Source organism: Coregonus lavaretus, assembly GCF_964263955.1.
Source record: "Coregonus lavaretus genome assembly, contig: HAP1_SCAFFOLD_285, whole genome shotgun sequence".
Taxonomy (NCBI): Eukaryota; Metazoa; Chordata; class Actinopteri; order Salmoniformes; family Salmonidae; genus Coregonus; species Coregonus lavaretus.
Window position 1 is genome coordinate 501 of NW_028158101.1, and position 15,645 is coordinate 16,145.

General features: G+C 48.9%; 1 protein-coding gene across 1 annotated transcript in view; it reads left to right on the top strand.

Moving 5' to 3' along the window:
- Positions 1-319: 319 nt before the first annotated feature.
- The window catches only part of LOC311124435 (oxysterol-binding protein-related protein 6-like), a gene marked incomplete at its 5' end in the record, with an annotated part of 41,087 nt that continues 25,761 nt past the window's right edge, over positions 320-15,645 (top strand). Inside the window, 4 exons of the mRNA XM_084198584.1 lie at positions 320-423; positions 2,912-3,010; positions 6,908-7,088; positions 13,788-13,909. Coding sequence (XP_084054710.1) covers positions 320-423; positions 2,912-3,010; positions 6,908-7,088; positions 13,788-13,909 — 506 coding nt within the window. The remainder of the gene's footprint in view (positions 424-2,911; positions 3,011-6,907; positions 7,089-13,787; positions 13,910-15,645) is intronic.

Here is a 15,645-nt window from a genome sequence, read left to right on the forward strand (position 1 = left end):
CCTGGTATGATGGTATATGATCCCCATGCCCTGGTATGATGGTATATGATCCCCATGCCCTGGTATGATGGTATATGATCCCCATGCCCTGGTATGATGGTATATGATCCCCATGCCCTGGTATGATGGTATATGATCCCCATGCCCTGGTATGATGGTATATGATCCCCATGCCCTGGTATGATGGTATATGTTCCCCATGTTTGTTTTTCCGTAATTGTTCTCTCATCTGTTAAGCACAGCATTGAGTCACATTCACTTCATCGGGTCTGACGTGGCCTTCCAATGTGACACATGTCCTTGTGCTGTTTCTTCCCAGAGCTCGCCCGCTGCCAGTCCAGCCTGATTGAGATGAGCAGGTTACTGCAGAGCCTGGAGATCCTACAGAGGACCCAGTCAGCGCCCAATTTCACTGACATGCAGGTAACACACACAGCCCAGCCACGAGCTGTTCAGTCCCTTTACCGTCAAGGCAGACGGTATCAGAGCATAAGGTCTGATACCAACAGGCTCAGAGACAGTTTCTATCTACAAGCCATCAGACTGCTGAACACTTGAACTGGACTGACCTCCTGCTCTGGTTCTCTGCACCTTAGCACTCACTCACTCACTCACTCACGCACACACCCACGCACGCACTCACTCACTCACCCACGCACTCACTCACTCACGCACACACCCACGCACGCACTCACTCACTCACCCACGCACTCACTCACTCACGCACACACCCACGCACGCACTCACTCACTCACTCACTCACTCACACACACACACACACATTAATTCATGCTACACACACATCACAACTGCTGCTACAAGACTCTTATTATGATTGCTAAATACTGCAAAATTTTAAACACTTGCCCCCCAATCCCCCCTTTCTCTGATACATGTCTAAATACTGGACTATAAATTGTCCCTTCCTGTATTATACTGATGCTAAAATGTCTATTCTGTTCTACTGAGACATTTACTTTGTTCGTATTCTTATCTTTTACTATTTCTTATTGTTGTTGCATTGTCGAGAAGGAACCTGCAAGTAAGCATTTCGTTGGACGATGTATCCCATTGTGTATCCTGTTGGACGGTGTACACCACGTGTATCCTGTTGGACGGTGTACACCACGTGTATCCTGTTGGACGGTGAACACCACGTGTATCCTGTTGGAGGGTGTACACCACGTGTATCCTGTTGGACGGTGTACACCACGTGTATCCTGTTGGATGGTGTACACCACGTGTATCCTGTTGGACGGTGTACACCATGTGTATCCTGTTGGAGGGTGTACACCACGTGTATCCTGTTGGACGGTGTACACCACGTGTATCCTGTTGGAGGGTGTACACCACGTGTATCCTGTTGGACGGTGAACACCACGTGTATCCTGTTGGACGGTGAACACCACGTGTATCCTGTTGGACGGTGTACACCACGTGTATCCTGTTGGACGGTGTACACCACGTGTATCCTGTTGGACGGTGTACACCACGTGTATCCTGTTGGACGGTGTACACCACGTGTATCCTGTTGGACGGTGTACACCACGTGTATACTGTTGGACGGTGAACACCACGTGTATCCTGTTGGACGGTGGACACCACGTGTATCCTGTTGGACGGTGTACACCACGTGTATCCTGTTGGACGGTGTACACCACGTGTATCCTGTTGGACGGTGAACACCACGTGTATCCTGTTGGACGGTGAACACCACGTGTATCCTGTTGGACGGTGAACACCACGTGTATCCTGTTGGAGGCTGTACACCACGTGTATCCTGTTGGACGGTGAACACCACGTGTATCCTGTTGGACGGTGTACACCACGTGTATCCTGTTGGACGGTGTACACCACGTGTATCCTGTTGGAGGGTGTACACCACGTGTATCCTGTTGGACGGTGTACACCACGTGTATCCTGTTGGACGGTGTACACCACGTGTATCCTGTTGGACGGTGTACACCACGTGTATCCTGTTGGAGGGTGTACACCACGTGTATCCTGTTGGATGGTGTACACCACGTGTATCCTGTTGGACGGTGTACACCACGTGTATCCTGTTGGATGGTGTACACCACGTGTATCCTGTTGGAGGGTGTACACCACGTGTATCCTGTTGGAGGGTGTACACCACGTGTATCCTGTTGGAGGGTGTACACCACGTGTATCCTGTTGGAGGGTGTACACCACGTGTATCCTATACATACGACTAATAAAACTTGAAACTTGAAACAAACCCACAGAAGGAGTAGGGAGTTTAATCACAGCAGTCTGAGTGGTTAGTCTTGCTCTTTCCTGAGGGAGGGGAGGGGCTGATTCCTTGTTGCCCAGGCGATGATGGGAGGTGTGTCTGGACCTCATGGTCAGGCTGTGTGAGGCCCAATCCATTTTCAACACAGCCACCATCTCTGTCACTGTACATCAACACACTCAAATACTCACATTATTCATTGTTGCTTTTGTCGCTTTCCAATCGATGTATAACAAATTGCATTTGATTAAGATCATTCAACAGACTTTGAATGTTTTGACATTTGCTTTGAATCGTAACATTTCTTTAATATAAAGTCATATATTTTTTTTATTCAATTGTGTGGAGATGATACCATCCTCCATTTCATAGCTAACGATGTGTGTGTGTGTGTGTGTGTGTGTGTGTGTGTGTGTGTGTGTGTGTGTGTGTGTGTGTGTGTGTGTGTGTGTGTGTGTGTGTGTGTGCGTGTGTGCGTGTGTGCGTGTGTGCGTGTGTGCGTGTGTGCGTGTGTGCGTGTGTGCGTGTGTGCGTGTGTGCGCGTGTGCGCGTGTGCGCGTGCGCGCGTGTGTGCGTGTGTGTGTGTGAGAACTGTCATTGCTGCTTTGCATGTCCTATTAACCACCTCTCATATTCTCATCCGTGTTTGTTATGAAGACCAATTGTGTAGCCATGTCAAAGAAAGACAAGCGCATGAACAGGAGATGGAGAACAAAAAGTGTCTGCAAAGATTCAAAATGGCAGCTTCAGCTTCAGGTACCTCTTATTTCTTAGATTTCCAGTCTCTCTCTCTCACACATAGTTACAGGGCATTCGGAAAGTACTCACACCCCATGACCTTTTTCAACATTTTGTTACGTTACAGCCTTATTCTAAAATGTATTTAAATAAATAAAAATCCTCATCAATCTACACACAATACCCCATAATGACAAAAGCGAAAACAGGTTTTTAGAAATTTTAGCAAATTTACAGTATTACAAATAAAAAACAGAAATACCTTATTTACATAAGTATTCAGCCCCTTTGCTATGAGACTCGAAATTGAGCTCAGAAGGCTTTACAAGGCGTATCGGGACAGGCAGTTGTTCTTGGATGAGCTGATTTCTCCTACGGGGTTGTTCGGCTCGGCCCTGGAGTCTATGCAGTCTCTTTTTGAGGAGAAGAAGAAGAAGCAGTAGGTGGCGCTGTGCGTCTTCCTTCCTCGGGGGACCTTCGCTGCTGCGGCGGCATTGTCTTCTAGAGGGTCTGCAGACAGAGGCCCCGGCTTCCGGGTCCAACCCCAAGTCTGTTCCTGCTTTGTCTTGTTCCACAAGAGCAGCACCAGTCCGCTTGGCACAGGCGCCGTTTTACTCCCAAGGGTGAAGTGAATGCTGGTCCCTCTGCGTAGCTGGGGAGGCAGCAGCACCCGCGCACCTAGCACGATGAGAAGGGTGGCGGCACTGGCTGGGGTCCCCCCTTGACCCCCTCCCCAGATGTTCGCTGTGACAACAGTACCCCTTAGTGGCACGGACAATCGCCACTGGTAGCAACAACAAAAAAACAAACCCAGAGTGGACCAGGCTTCAGGCAAACGTCTGCACTTAACCATATTGTTTCTACCCCAAGTTCCACCCCTTACGGGAGTCAAGAGTGTTGTACTCCACATGTGAGCTTAATGAAAAGAGTTGAGTTATATCCCTCAAGCTGATGATGACAGATGTATGGTGGTTGGGGGTGCGCTGTGCGAGGTCATCTCAATTCGGGGGGTTGTGGACAGTGTTGCAGAGGGTGTACGTAGCGCTCAGGTGTTTTCTTGTTGACAGTTCAGCTGGTGAGGCCCGACAACAGGACAGTGGTGGCGTACATCAACAGGACAGTGGTGGCGTACATCAACAGGACAGTGGTGGCGTACATCAACAGGACAGTGGTGGCGTACATCAACAGGACAGTGGTGGCGTACATCAACAGGACAGTGGTGGCGTACATCAACAGGACAGTGGTGGCGTACATCAACAGGCAGGGAGGGGTGCGGTCTCGAACCCTCTTATCCTTGTGTCGCTCCCTACTGCTGTGGAGCAGTGGGCACTTTCCCTCGCTCCAGGTGACGCTATCCGCTATCCGAGGGGGGCCCCCGCTCTCTGGAGTGGAGGCTGGACCCCTGGGTAGTCTCCTAGAGATGGGAAATGTTAAGCAGGGCTGATGTAGATCTTTACGCATCGCGAGAAAATTGCTGTTTTTCTAGATAAGGGACATGGGTGCTCTTTTGGAAATGGATGCTCTCACGCACCAGTGGCCTTTGACCCTCCTTTACGCGTTTCCCCCTGTGGATTTGATTCAGCCCACACTGTAGACGATGCGTCGGGAGGGCTTGCCCTTGATCCTTGTGGCTCCCTGTTGGCCCAAACGACCTTGGTTCATGGGGATCATCCTTTTAGGCGGGGACCCGTGGCAACTCCCATTGCGCAGGGACCTGTTGTCCCAGGTGCACGGGCAGGTCTGGCGGGCCGGAGATTTGGAATTTGTGGGCTTGGCCCCTGAAGGGTCCAATCTGATGGCAAGGCATTTACCTCTGAACATTATTGCTACTATACAGTCTGCAAGGGCACCCTCCTGAATGAAGTTCGCCCTTGGCAACTCTAAGGTGACGTTGCGTCCTAATGTGACCTTTGACCCTAAAGTCATGACGTTTGCTTCTAAGGAGCAGCGGAGGTTGCACGCCTTGTGTCCAGTACGACCGTTACCACCAGGGGTGTCCGTTTGTGTGACTAACTTTTTGTCTGTTTTGATCATCCGTCTCGTGGTAGAGCGCTTTATAAGCGGCGTCTCTCCCATTGGATTGTGGAGGCTGTTTTCTCTGGCATAGGACAGCAAAAGGCAGGAATTACCTGACGGTGTATGCGCCCACTCTACCAGGGGTCTGGCGGCCTCATGGGCGTTGTTTAAAGGGTTGCCTGTAGGAGGTATGTGTGCTACGGCGAGTTGGGCATCGCCACACAGGCTTTATCGCTTGGATGACACTGCTCCCAGTGTAGCCCACAGCATGCTTACCGCTGGGGCAGGAGAGGGTCGTTAGGCAGCGTGCAGATTGCGTAATACCCGGGTACCAGAGGTTTTCCTCTCGGGTTGGACTCTGGGTGGTCTGTTGTGGGCCACCATTTCATTTGGTGTCCACTGGGGTCGGCTTGGGGCGTGATTTCATATCCCCAAAAGGGAACGTACAGTTATGGCTATACCTGCTGTTCCCTGAAGGAGAAGCGAGGTACAAGACCTGTTCGGCCCAGCGCCGCCCAGTTCTGGGCTCGGTGAAGAGCGGCACTGAACTGAAGGAATGAATCCGTGCCTTGAGTTTATCCCCTGTGGAAGGCGGGGGGAGTTTCCGGTGAGGCACGGCATTCATTGACCTTGTCAGGTGTGATTCTAATGTTCTTCAGCAGAGGGCGCTAGCAAGCAAACTCCTAATAGCTGTGTTGTACCTCGTTTCCCTCCTTCGGGGAACAGTAGTTATAGTCACAACTGTACGTTATGCAATTATATGTCAGGGCAGAGAACGTCTTCGGTTATCTGCTCTCAATGTCCTTTAGTATAATACAAAGCCTGAACCACACACCTTTTTGGGGCTGTACAATACCTTCTTCTCAGGTTTACTAAATTACCCAATTTACTTTTAACACTCTGTAAAGCTTCAGGAGAAGGCTAATCATGCTTTGAATTCATATTACGGTATTTTTTTTAAACTCTCCCAATTACCTATGGCAACAGTTTAAAAGCCTTTTCCTTCATGATACTGAGTTCTTATCACTACGGGTGTTCTAGTAGATTAGGTAGCCCAGAACCAACCGTTTCCTCACCAGGAAGCCCAGAACCAACCGTTTCCTCACCAGGAAGCCCAGAACCAACCGTTTCCTCACCAGGAAGCCCAGAACCAACCGTTTCCTCACCAGGAAGCCCAGAACCAACCGTTTCCTCACCAGGAAGCCCAGAACCAACTGTTTCCTCACCAGGAAGCCCAGAACCAACTGTTTCCTCACCAGGAAGCCCAGAACCAACTGTTTCCTCACCAGGAAGCCCAGAACCAACTGTTTCCTCACCAGGAAGCCCAGAACCAACTGTTTCCTCACTAGCGGCCCTCTGGTATACATATGCAGTGTTGTTAATGAATGAGTGAGTCATCAGCCCAGGAGAAACAAGGGGAAAGATTTTTTCTTAGTTTTTTTTTAAAGCAAATGAAGTGAACTTAAAAATAACTTTGGTTGGAACGAAGCCTCAGATTCATCTGTGCTTTGCTGTCCCATATGACTTGTCAGACTTGGTGTGATTCAAACACAGAGTGAGTATCTGTCTATTATTGACTATGTGTGTATGCAGAAGAGACCGCAGAAGGGTCTAATGGAGCCACAACTTGAGCTCCATCTGTAGACCACATTACTACATTCCCAAGTCTCCAAGTGGTACTGACAGTCCTCTCCTCCTCTCCTCCTCTCCTCCCTCTCCTCCTCCCCTCCCTCTCCTCCTCTCCTCCTCTCCTTCTTCTCCTCTCCTCCCTCTCCTCCCTCTCCTCCTCCCCTCCCTCTCCTCCTCTCCTCCTCTCCTTCTTCTCCTCTCCTCGCTCTCCTCCTCCACTCTTCTCCTCTCTCCCCTCCTCCCCTCCTCCCCTCCCTCTTCTCCTCTCAGGTCCCCTCTCTCCCTGTGAGTGCCAGCATGTCTCCCACGCACCTCCGCTCCTCCAACCCCAACCTGTGCGCTGAGCTGGTGGACTTCCAGACCCCTGTCTCTCGCCTGGTTCCTGACAACATGGAGTGTGGCGGTGACTACATCAAACTACAGGAGGACTTCTGCCTCCTCGCTCAGAAAGGTACACACACACACATACACAGTCTGTTGCACTGATGGAAAGGTCATGTTAACTACACTGGAATACATTTCACACCAACCAACACATTTATTTACACTTCGCGTCCAGGGCCAGATTAAGGAATCAAAGGCCCTGGGGCTTTATTATTTTTTGGGAGCCCTCCTCCCCCCACCCCGGCACACCCTCCTGGCACACCCTAATTTTCTGTAAACAAATCGGCGCACAAAGATGCAATTTGTTAACTTCAGTAGCGGTGCATGGGTAAATTTACTGGGGGGGAAAGCCAACCAGACCAGTTGAGATAATGGTTTGGTCTAACTCCCGTTAGAAATGCATTCATAGGCTACGCCTCTGTGAAATACGGCCAATAAGCCATGCTTCATTCCACAGACAAAGTTCCAAGAAAAGAGAAACACTGCTCTTGCTCGTACCACTTGTTTTATAAAGCCCAGAATGTCACTTTGCGCACCCCGCAACAGTCAGCAAGGTTGTTTGGGGAAAAGATATGTTCTCTTTCATTCTGTCTCATTACAGTATATGCCTGTTCTTACTATAACATATTAAATACACTGCTCAAAAAAATAAAGGGAACACTTAAACAACACAATGTAACTCCAAGTCAATCACACTTCTGTGAAATCAAACTGTCCACTTAGGAAGCAACACTGATTGACAATAAATGTCACATGCTGTTGTGCAAATGGAATAGACAACAGGTGGAAATTATAGGCAATTAGCAAGACACCCCCAATAAAGGACTGGTTTGCAGGTGGTGACCACAGAGCACTTCTCAGTTCCTATGCTTCCTGGCTGATGTTTTGGTCACTTTTGAATGCTGGCGGTGCTTTCACTCTAGTGGTAGCATGAGACGGAGTCTACAACCCACACAAGTGGCTCAGGTAGTGCAGCTCATCCAGGATGGCACATCAATGCGAGCTGTGGCAAGAAGGTTTGCTGTGTCTGTCAGCGTAGTGTCCAGAGCATGGAGGCGCTACAAGGAGACAGGCCAGTACATCAGGAGACATGGAGGAGGCCGTAGGAGGGCAACAACCCAGCAGCAGGACTGCTACCTCCGCCTTTGTGCAAGGAGGAGCAGGAGGAGCACTGCCAGAGCCCTGCAAAATGACCTCCAGTAGGCCACAAATGTGCATGTGTCTGCTCAAACGGTCAGAAACAGACTCCATGAGGGTGGTATGAGGGCCCGACGTCCACAGGTGGGGGTTGTGCTTACAGCCCAACACCGTGCAGGACGTTTGGCATTTGCCAGAGAACACCAAGATTGGCAAATTCGCCACTGGCGCCCTGTGCTCTTCACAGATGAAAGCAGGTTCACACTGAGCACGTGACAGACGTGACAGAGTCTGGAGACGCCATGGAGAACGTTCTGCTGCCTGCAACATCCTCCAGCATGACCGGTTTGGCGGTGGGTCAGTCATGGTGTGGGGTGGCATTTCTTTAGGGGGCCGCACAGCCCTCCATGTGCTCGCCAGAGGTAGCCTGACTGCCATTAGGTACCGAGATGAGATCCTCAGACCCCTTGTGAGACCATATGCTGGTGCGGTTGGCCCTGGGTTCCTCCTAATGCAAGACAATGCTAGACCTCATGTGGCTGGAGTGTGTCAGCAGTTCCTGCAAGAGGAAGGCATTGATGCTATGGACTGGCCCGCCCGTTCCCCAGACCTGAATCCAATTGAGCACATCTGGGACATCATGTCTCGCTCCATCCACCAACGCCACATTGCACCACAGACTGTCCAGGAGTTGGCGGATGCTTTAGTCCAGGTCTGGGAGGAGATCCCTCAGGAGACCATCCGCCACCTCATCAGGAGCATGCCCAGGCGTTGTAGGGAGGTTATACAGGCACGTGGAGGCCACACACACTACTGAGCCTAATTTTGACTTGTTTTAAGGACATTACATCAAAGTTGGATCAGCCTGTAGTGTGGTTTTCCACTTTAATTTTGAGGGTGACTCCAAATCCAGACCTCCATGGGTTGATAAATTTGATTTCCATTGATCATTTTTGTGTGATTTTGTTGTCAGCACATTCAACTATGTAAAGAAAAAAGTATTTAATAAGATTATTTCATTCATTCAGATCTAGGATGTGTTATTTTAGTGTTCCCTTAATTTTTTTGAGCAGTGTATATGTGGTGTTGGCCCAGGATTATTGGCGTGTGTCTTCTCTAAATAAACAAATGAAATGGGGCCTAGGTTACAACACAGTAAATCAGAACAGTTATGTTTGTGTTTCATAATCATCACAGTTAAAACCGGAGATCTATCCGGTAAAGTCCACAAAGCATAAACGTAGAAGTATGTGGACACCCCTTCAAATTAGTGGATTTTGCTATTTCAGCCACAACCATTGCTGACAGTTGTATAAAATTGAGTACACAGCCATGCAATCTCCATAGACAAACATTGGCAGTAGAATGGCCTTAATGAAGAGCTCAGTGACTTTCAACGTGGCACCGTCATAGGATGCCACCTTTCCAACAAGTCAGTTCATAAAATGTCTGCCCTGCTAGAGCTTCCCCGATCAACTGTAAGTGCTGTTATTGTGAAGGGGAAACGTCTAGGAGCAACAATGGCTCAGCCGCAAAGTGGTAGGCCACACAAGCTCACAGAGCAGGACCGCCGAGTGCTGAAGCGCGTAGTGGGTAAAACTTGTCTGTCCTCGGTTCCAACACTCACTACCGAGTTCCAAACTGCCTCTGGAAGCAACGTCAGCACAATAACTGTTCATTGGGAGCTTCATGAAATGGGTTTCCATGGCCGAGGAGCCGCACACAAGCCTAAGATCACCATGCGCAATGCCAAGCGTCGGCTGGAGTGGTGTAAAGCTCGCCGTCATTGGACTCTGGCGTGATGAATCACGCTTCACCATCTGGCAGTCCGGCGGACGAAATTGGGTTTGGCGGATGCCAGGAGAACGCTACCTGCCCGAATGCATAGTGCCAACTGTAAAGTTTGGTGGAGGATGAATAATGGTCTGGGGCTGTTTTTCATGGTTTGGGCTAGGCCCCTTAGTTCCAGTGAAGGGAAATCTTAACACTACAGCATAAAATGACATTCTAGACGATTCTGTCCTTCCAACTTTGTGGTAACAGTTTGGGGCAGGCTCTTTCCTGTTTCAGCATGACAATGGCCCTGTGCACAAAGCGAGGTCCATACAGAAATGGTTTGTCGAGATCGGTGTGGAAGAACATGACTGGCCTGCACAGAGCCCTGACCTCAACCCCATCGAACACCTTTGGGATGAATTGGAATGCTGACTGCGAGCCAGGCCTAATCGCCCAACATCAGTGCTCGACCTCACTAATGCTCTTGTGACTGAAGCAAGACCCCGCATCAATGTTCCAACATCTAGTGGAAAGCCATCCCAGAAAGAGTGGAGGCTGTTATAGCAGCAAAGGGGGGACCAACTCCATATTAATGCCCATGATTTTGGAATGAGATGTTCGACGAGCAGGTGTCCACATCCTGTTGGTCATGTAGTGTATAACAAACAGTTGCGTGACCTAGGCTAGACCACATGGTCACACTACTGATTCAGGACCACGGGCAGTTACCATACGCACAGTGATTCAGGACCACGGGCAGTTACCATACACACAGTGATTCAGGACCACGGACAGTTACCATACGCACAGTGATTCAGGACCACGGACAGTTACCATACGCACAGTGATTCAGGACCACGGACAGTTACCATACGCACAGTGATTCAGGACCACGGGCAGTTACCATACGCACAGTGATTCAGGACCACGGGCAGTTACCATACGCACAGTGATTCAGGACCACGGGCAGTTACCATACGCACAGTGATTCAGGACCACGGGCAGTTACCATATGCACAGTGATTCAGGGCCACGGACAGTTACCATACGCACAGTGATTCAGGACCACGGGCAGTTACCATACGCACAGTGATTCAGGACCACGGACAGTTACCATACGCACAGTGATTCAGGACCACGGACAGTTACCATACGCACAGTGATTCAGGAACACGGGCAGTTACCATACGCACAGTGATTCAGGACCACGGACAGTTACCATACGCACAGTGATTCAGGACCACGGACAGTTACCATACGCACAGTGATTCAGGACCACGGACAGTTACCATACGCACAGTGATTCAGGACCACGGACAGCCACCATACGCACAGTGATTCAGGACCACGGACAGTTACCATACGCACAGTGATTCAGGACCACGGACAGCTACCATACGCACAGTGATTCAGGACCACGGACAGTTACCATACGCACAGTGATTCAGGACCACGGACAGTTACCATACGCACAGTGATTCAGGCCCACGGACAGTTACCATACGCACAGTGATTCAGGACCACGGACAGTTACCATACGCACAGTGATTCAGGACCATGGACAGTTACCATACGCACAGTGATTCAGGCCCACGGACAGTTACCATACGCACAGCCATCACAAAGAAAACAAGAGCGCAGGCCTACACGGCCTCAGCCATTTCAGCACCACCAGCTGGCTGGACAGAGCCTCCCCAGCCGTCTCCAGCGGACAAGCATTAGGTCTTATGCAGTGCATTCATTTATTACAAAAAGTGTCATCATGGCTTACCTTAAAATGATTTCTTCCTAATTTTTCCGAGCAGCAAAATCTGCAACTATGTCCTTGAAATCAAGTGCAAGAGCCATAAGTCAAATGGTTCAGTTTTTCCTGTCCCATCGTTGATCTCTTTTTGATGAGCCATCTTTGAAAAGGAACACTCCCCTGAAGCTTTGGTAACAGGTAAAGTCAAGAATATTCACAAGGCAATGTCAACATTGGGAAACACTGCTTGTACATTCCTCTGACTCAGCATGTGAAGCAATGCCCTGGCAGATGTGTTTTTCTCACTTTTGATACATTCTTTAAACTGGACGACATCATCTGAAAAGATCAGGTCAGATTGATATTTCCTCTGAAGGTTGAGTGCAACTCGGCAATAAGTGTGTCACAACAGTGAACACACCGACGGCAAATTTCTGCTGACCTGTCATCAATAAACAACAGTCAGGCTCTGCCTCTGACGACTCATCGCCGTGATTTTTCGTATTCTCTGTCGTTGTGTGTCAGGTTTGTAAAGCGTTGAAACGCGTGGTGATGTCCTTTCCTTTTGCCTCACAGCTCATACTGATCCCGGAGCCACAAAGTCTCTGAGGCCACCCAACGAACAGCGTTAGACAGCTCCAGTTGGACTGCCTGAAGTGCAGTGCTTGTATTCTGAAAACGTTGGAGTATTGTGTTCCACAAGTTACAGAGAAAAGCAATCTCAAGTTTATCCATTTGGGTATATAGAGTTAGTCTTGATACTCGTTGTCAGAGTTTGATCTTCTAGAAGAGACTGACTAACATCGGCATAATTGAGGAATAATGCTTTTCTGTCTTGTGCATGGCCAGACCACCTCGTACGGAAAGAGATTTGAGGGTTTCAATTTTGCTGTTTTCATTTGGTTGTGAACTGGATGTAACAATCTGCCATCGCCAAGTGGGTTTGGAGCAAAAGTTAAATACTGACTGCACAAACGTGAAAAACTCAACTGTCTTAAGGAAGCCGTTCACAGTACTTTCCCCAACCAAATTCAAAGTAATTGCAGCACAAGGCGTCCACTCTACCAATGGGTTAATCTCTCATATGCGCGATTGCAGCTCTTTGTAAATCCCAGACATGTTGCTGGCCGTTATCATAACATTGACCTCTACAGTTTTCAATACTAATGTCCATCTCCCGTAATACGTCCAGAACTGAGTAGCAAAGTGATTATCATGTGTGACTGGTTATAGGAAGGACATTTATGAAACGCTCCTGGACTCAACCATCAGGTGAGACATATCTCATTATAAAAGTCAGCTGATCTACGTGGGAAACATCTGGGGTGGTCAATATTTACTTATTTTAAGTTCCGATATTATTTTCTGAGAGTATCCTCTCTCCCATCAACTGCACAAAGTCGTTACAAATGGTAGATGAAAGATAAGATGGGTTTCTCCTTCCTGCATTCCATTATCTTGCAATGTGTTCACATAGAAATTGATCAAATTGACTGACAACTTCAAGTATACCCAAATAATTGCCATTTGAGATGGAACCAAATATTCAGTTGACTCCCCTAAAAGCTGATCCACGCTCTGCCAAAAATGTTATAACAGTCACCACCCTTTTGAAGGATATCAGTCCAATACTGGCACTCGGTCTCAAATTGTTATTTTAACCCAGAGTCAATTTGTCCGTTTTTCTGCAGTCCTTGAGATCCATGTCAGCATGCATTTGCGATGGGCCTCTTGATCCTTCACGTTCGGTTATGCTCACATTTGCATGTTTTTCAATCATTGAATCTAGTACAAGTCGCACATTTTGACATGTTATTATCATTCTCCCCGAACAACCGACACACAAAACCAAATACAGCCCCTTTTGAAGGAGAGTAAAGGAGCCACAGGGCACAGACGCGATTGAAAAAGCTTTTTTCGAAAAGGCTCGCTTTTGATGTTTGTATTGTTTTTCAGAGGCTTCAGCCCCGGTGAGATCCTGCATCAATCCGGCCCCGTTCACGTCCCTTTACCCTGTCCAAACCCTACAAGTATAGGGAAACCATTAGTAAGAGTTGTAAGTAACCAGAGGGTGTGTTTAAAGTGATTTCTGGTTGCTGTCTTTTGCAGTCCACTCTCTGTTGAAGTCTGCGTTCAACACGGTTGCCATGGAGAAGGAGAAGATCAAAACAGTTCTGTCAGACCAGGAGCAGTCTGCCCAGATCATCACCCTCAGGAAGTCTCTGTCACAGGTGAGACCGGCAGGTGTTCATTAAGGATTCTCCTACTACAGTACCCATAATCCCCCTGCACTGGGAACAGACATTCTAAATGGTTAATAGTGTTGTTTTTGTCAGAACACACTACACCACCTTAAATATTCCATGCAGTACTTGAAACATGAAATGTACTGGCTGGGGAGATGAGGGGTTTCAATGGAATGGTATGAATTTCATCACTGCTTGAGTTTGATTTCATTTCATATAGTCACACAGTGAGACTAAGGTAATGACCCATCAGTGAAAACATTGCTGACTCATAGCAGTCACTTTCATCACTATCTGATGAGAGATGGGAAAGAAGACCGCTTAGTTAACAAGCCGCGCTTATGTTTTTTCAACGTAATTGGAATTGGGGGGGGGGGGGGGTACAGTCATGATATGTAGTGGGGGGGGGGGGCTACAGTCATATAATATAATATGCCATTTAGCAGACGCTTTTATCCAAAGCGACTTACAATCATGTGTGCATACATTTTTACGTATGGGTGGTCCCGGGGATCGAACCCACTACCTTGGCGTTACAAGTGCCATGCTCTACCAGCTGAGCTACAGAGGACCATGATATGTAGTGGGGGGGGGCATGTGAACTACAGTCATGGTATGTAGTGGGGGGGGGGCATGTGAACTACAGTCATGATATGTAGTGGGGGGGGCATGTGAACTACAGTCATGGTATGTAGTGGGGGGGGGGCATGTGAACTACAGTCATGGTATGTAGTGGGGGGGGGCATGTGAACTACAGTCATGATATGTAGTGGGGGGGTCATGGTATGTAGTGGGGGGGGGGCATGTGAACTACAGTCATGATATGTAGTGGGGGGGGGGCATGTGAACTACAGTCATGATATGTAGTGGGGGGGTCATGGTATGTAGTGGGGGGGGGGCATGTGAACTACAGTCATGATATGTAGTGGGGGGGGGCATGTGAACTACAGTCATGATATGTAGTGGGGGGGTCATGGTATGTAGTGGGGGGGGCTACAGTCATGGTATGTAGTGGGGGGGGCATGTGAACTACAGTCATGGTATGTAGTGGGGGGGGCATGTGAACTACAGTCATGGTATGTAGTGGGGGGGGCATGTGAACTACAGTCATGGTATGTAGTGGGGGGGCTACAGTCATGGTATGTAGTGGGGGGGGCATGTGAACTACAGTCATGGTATGTAGTGGGGGGGGCATGTGAACTACAGTCATGGTATGTAGTGGGGGGGCTACAGTCATGGTATGTAGTGGGGGGGGCATGTGAACTACAGTCATGGTATGTAGTGGGGGGGGCATGTGAACTACAGTCATGGTATGTAGTGGGGGGGCTACAGTCATGGTATGTAGTGGGGGGGGCATGTGAACTACAGTCATGGTATGTAGTGGGGGGGGCATGTGAACTACAGTCATGGTATGTAGTGGGGGGGCTACAGTCATGGTATGTAGTGGGGGGGGGGCTACAGTCATGGTATGTAGTGGGGGGGCTACAGTAATGGTATGTAGTGGGGGGGCTACAGTAATGGTATGTAGTGGGGGGGCTACAGTAATGGTATGTAGTGGGGGGGCTACAGTAATGGTATGTAGTGGGGGGGGCTACAGTAATGGTATGTAGTGGGGGGGGCTACAGTAATGGTATGTCTACAGAGAGGATTGTCGTGATGTCAACATGCCCTTTACTGCAGCTAAAGTTGGTCAGGTAGCTGCTAAGCTCTTCTCAGGGTCC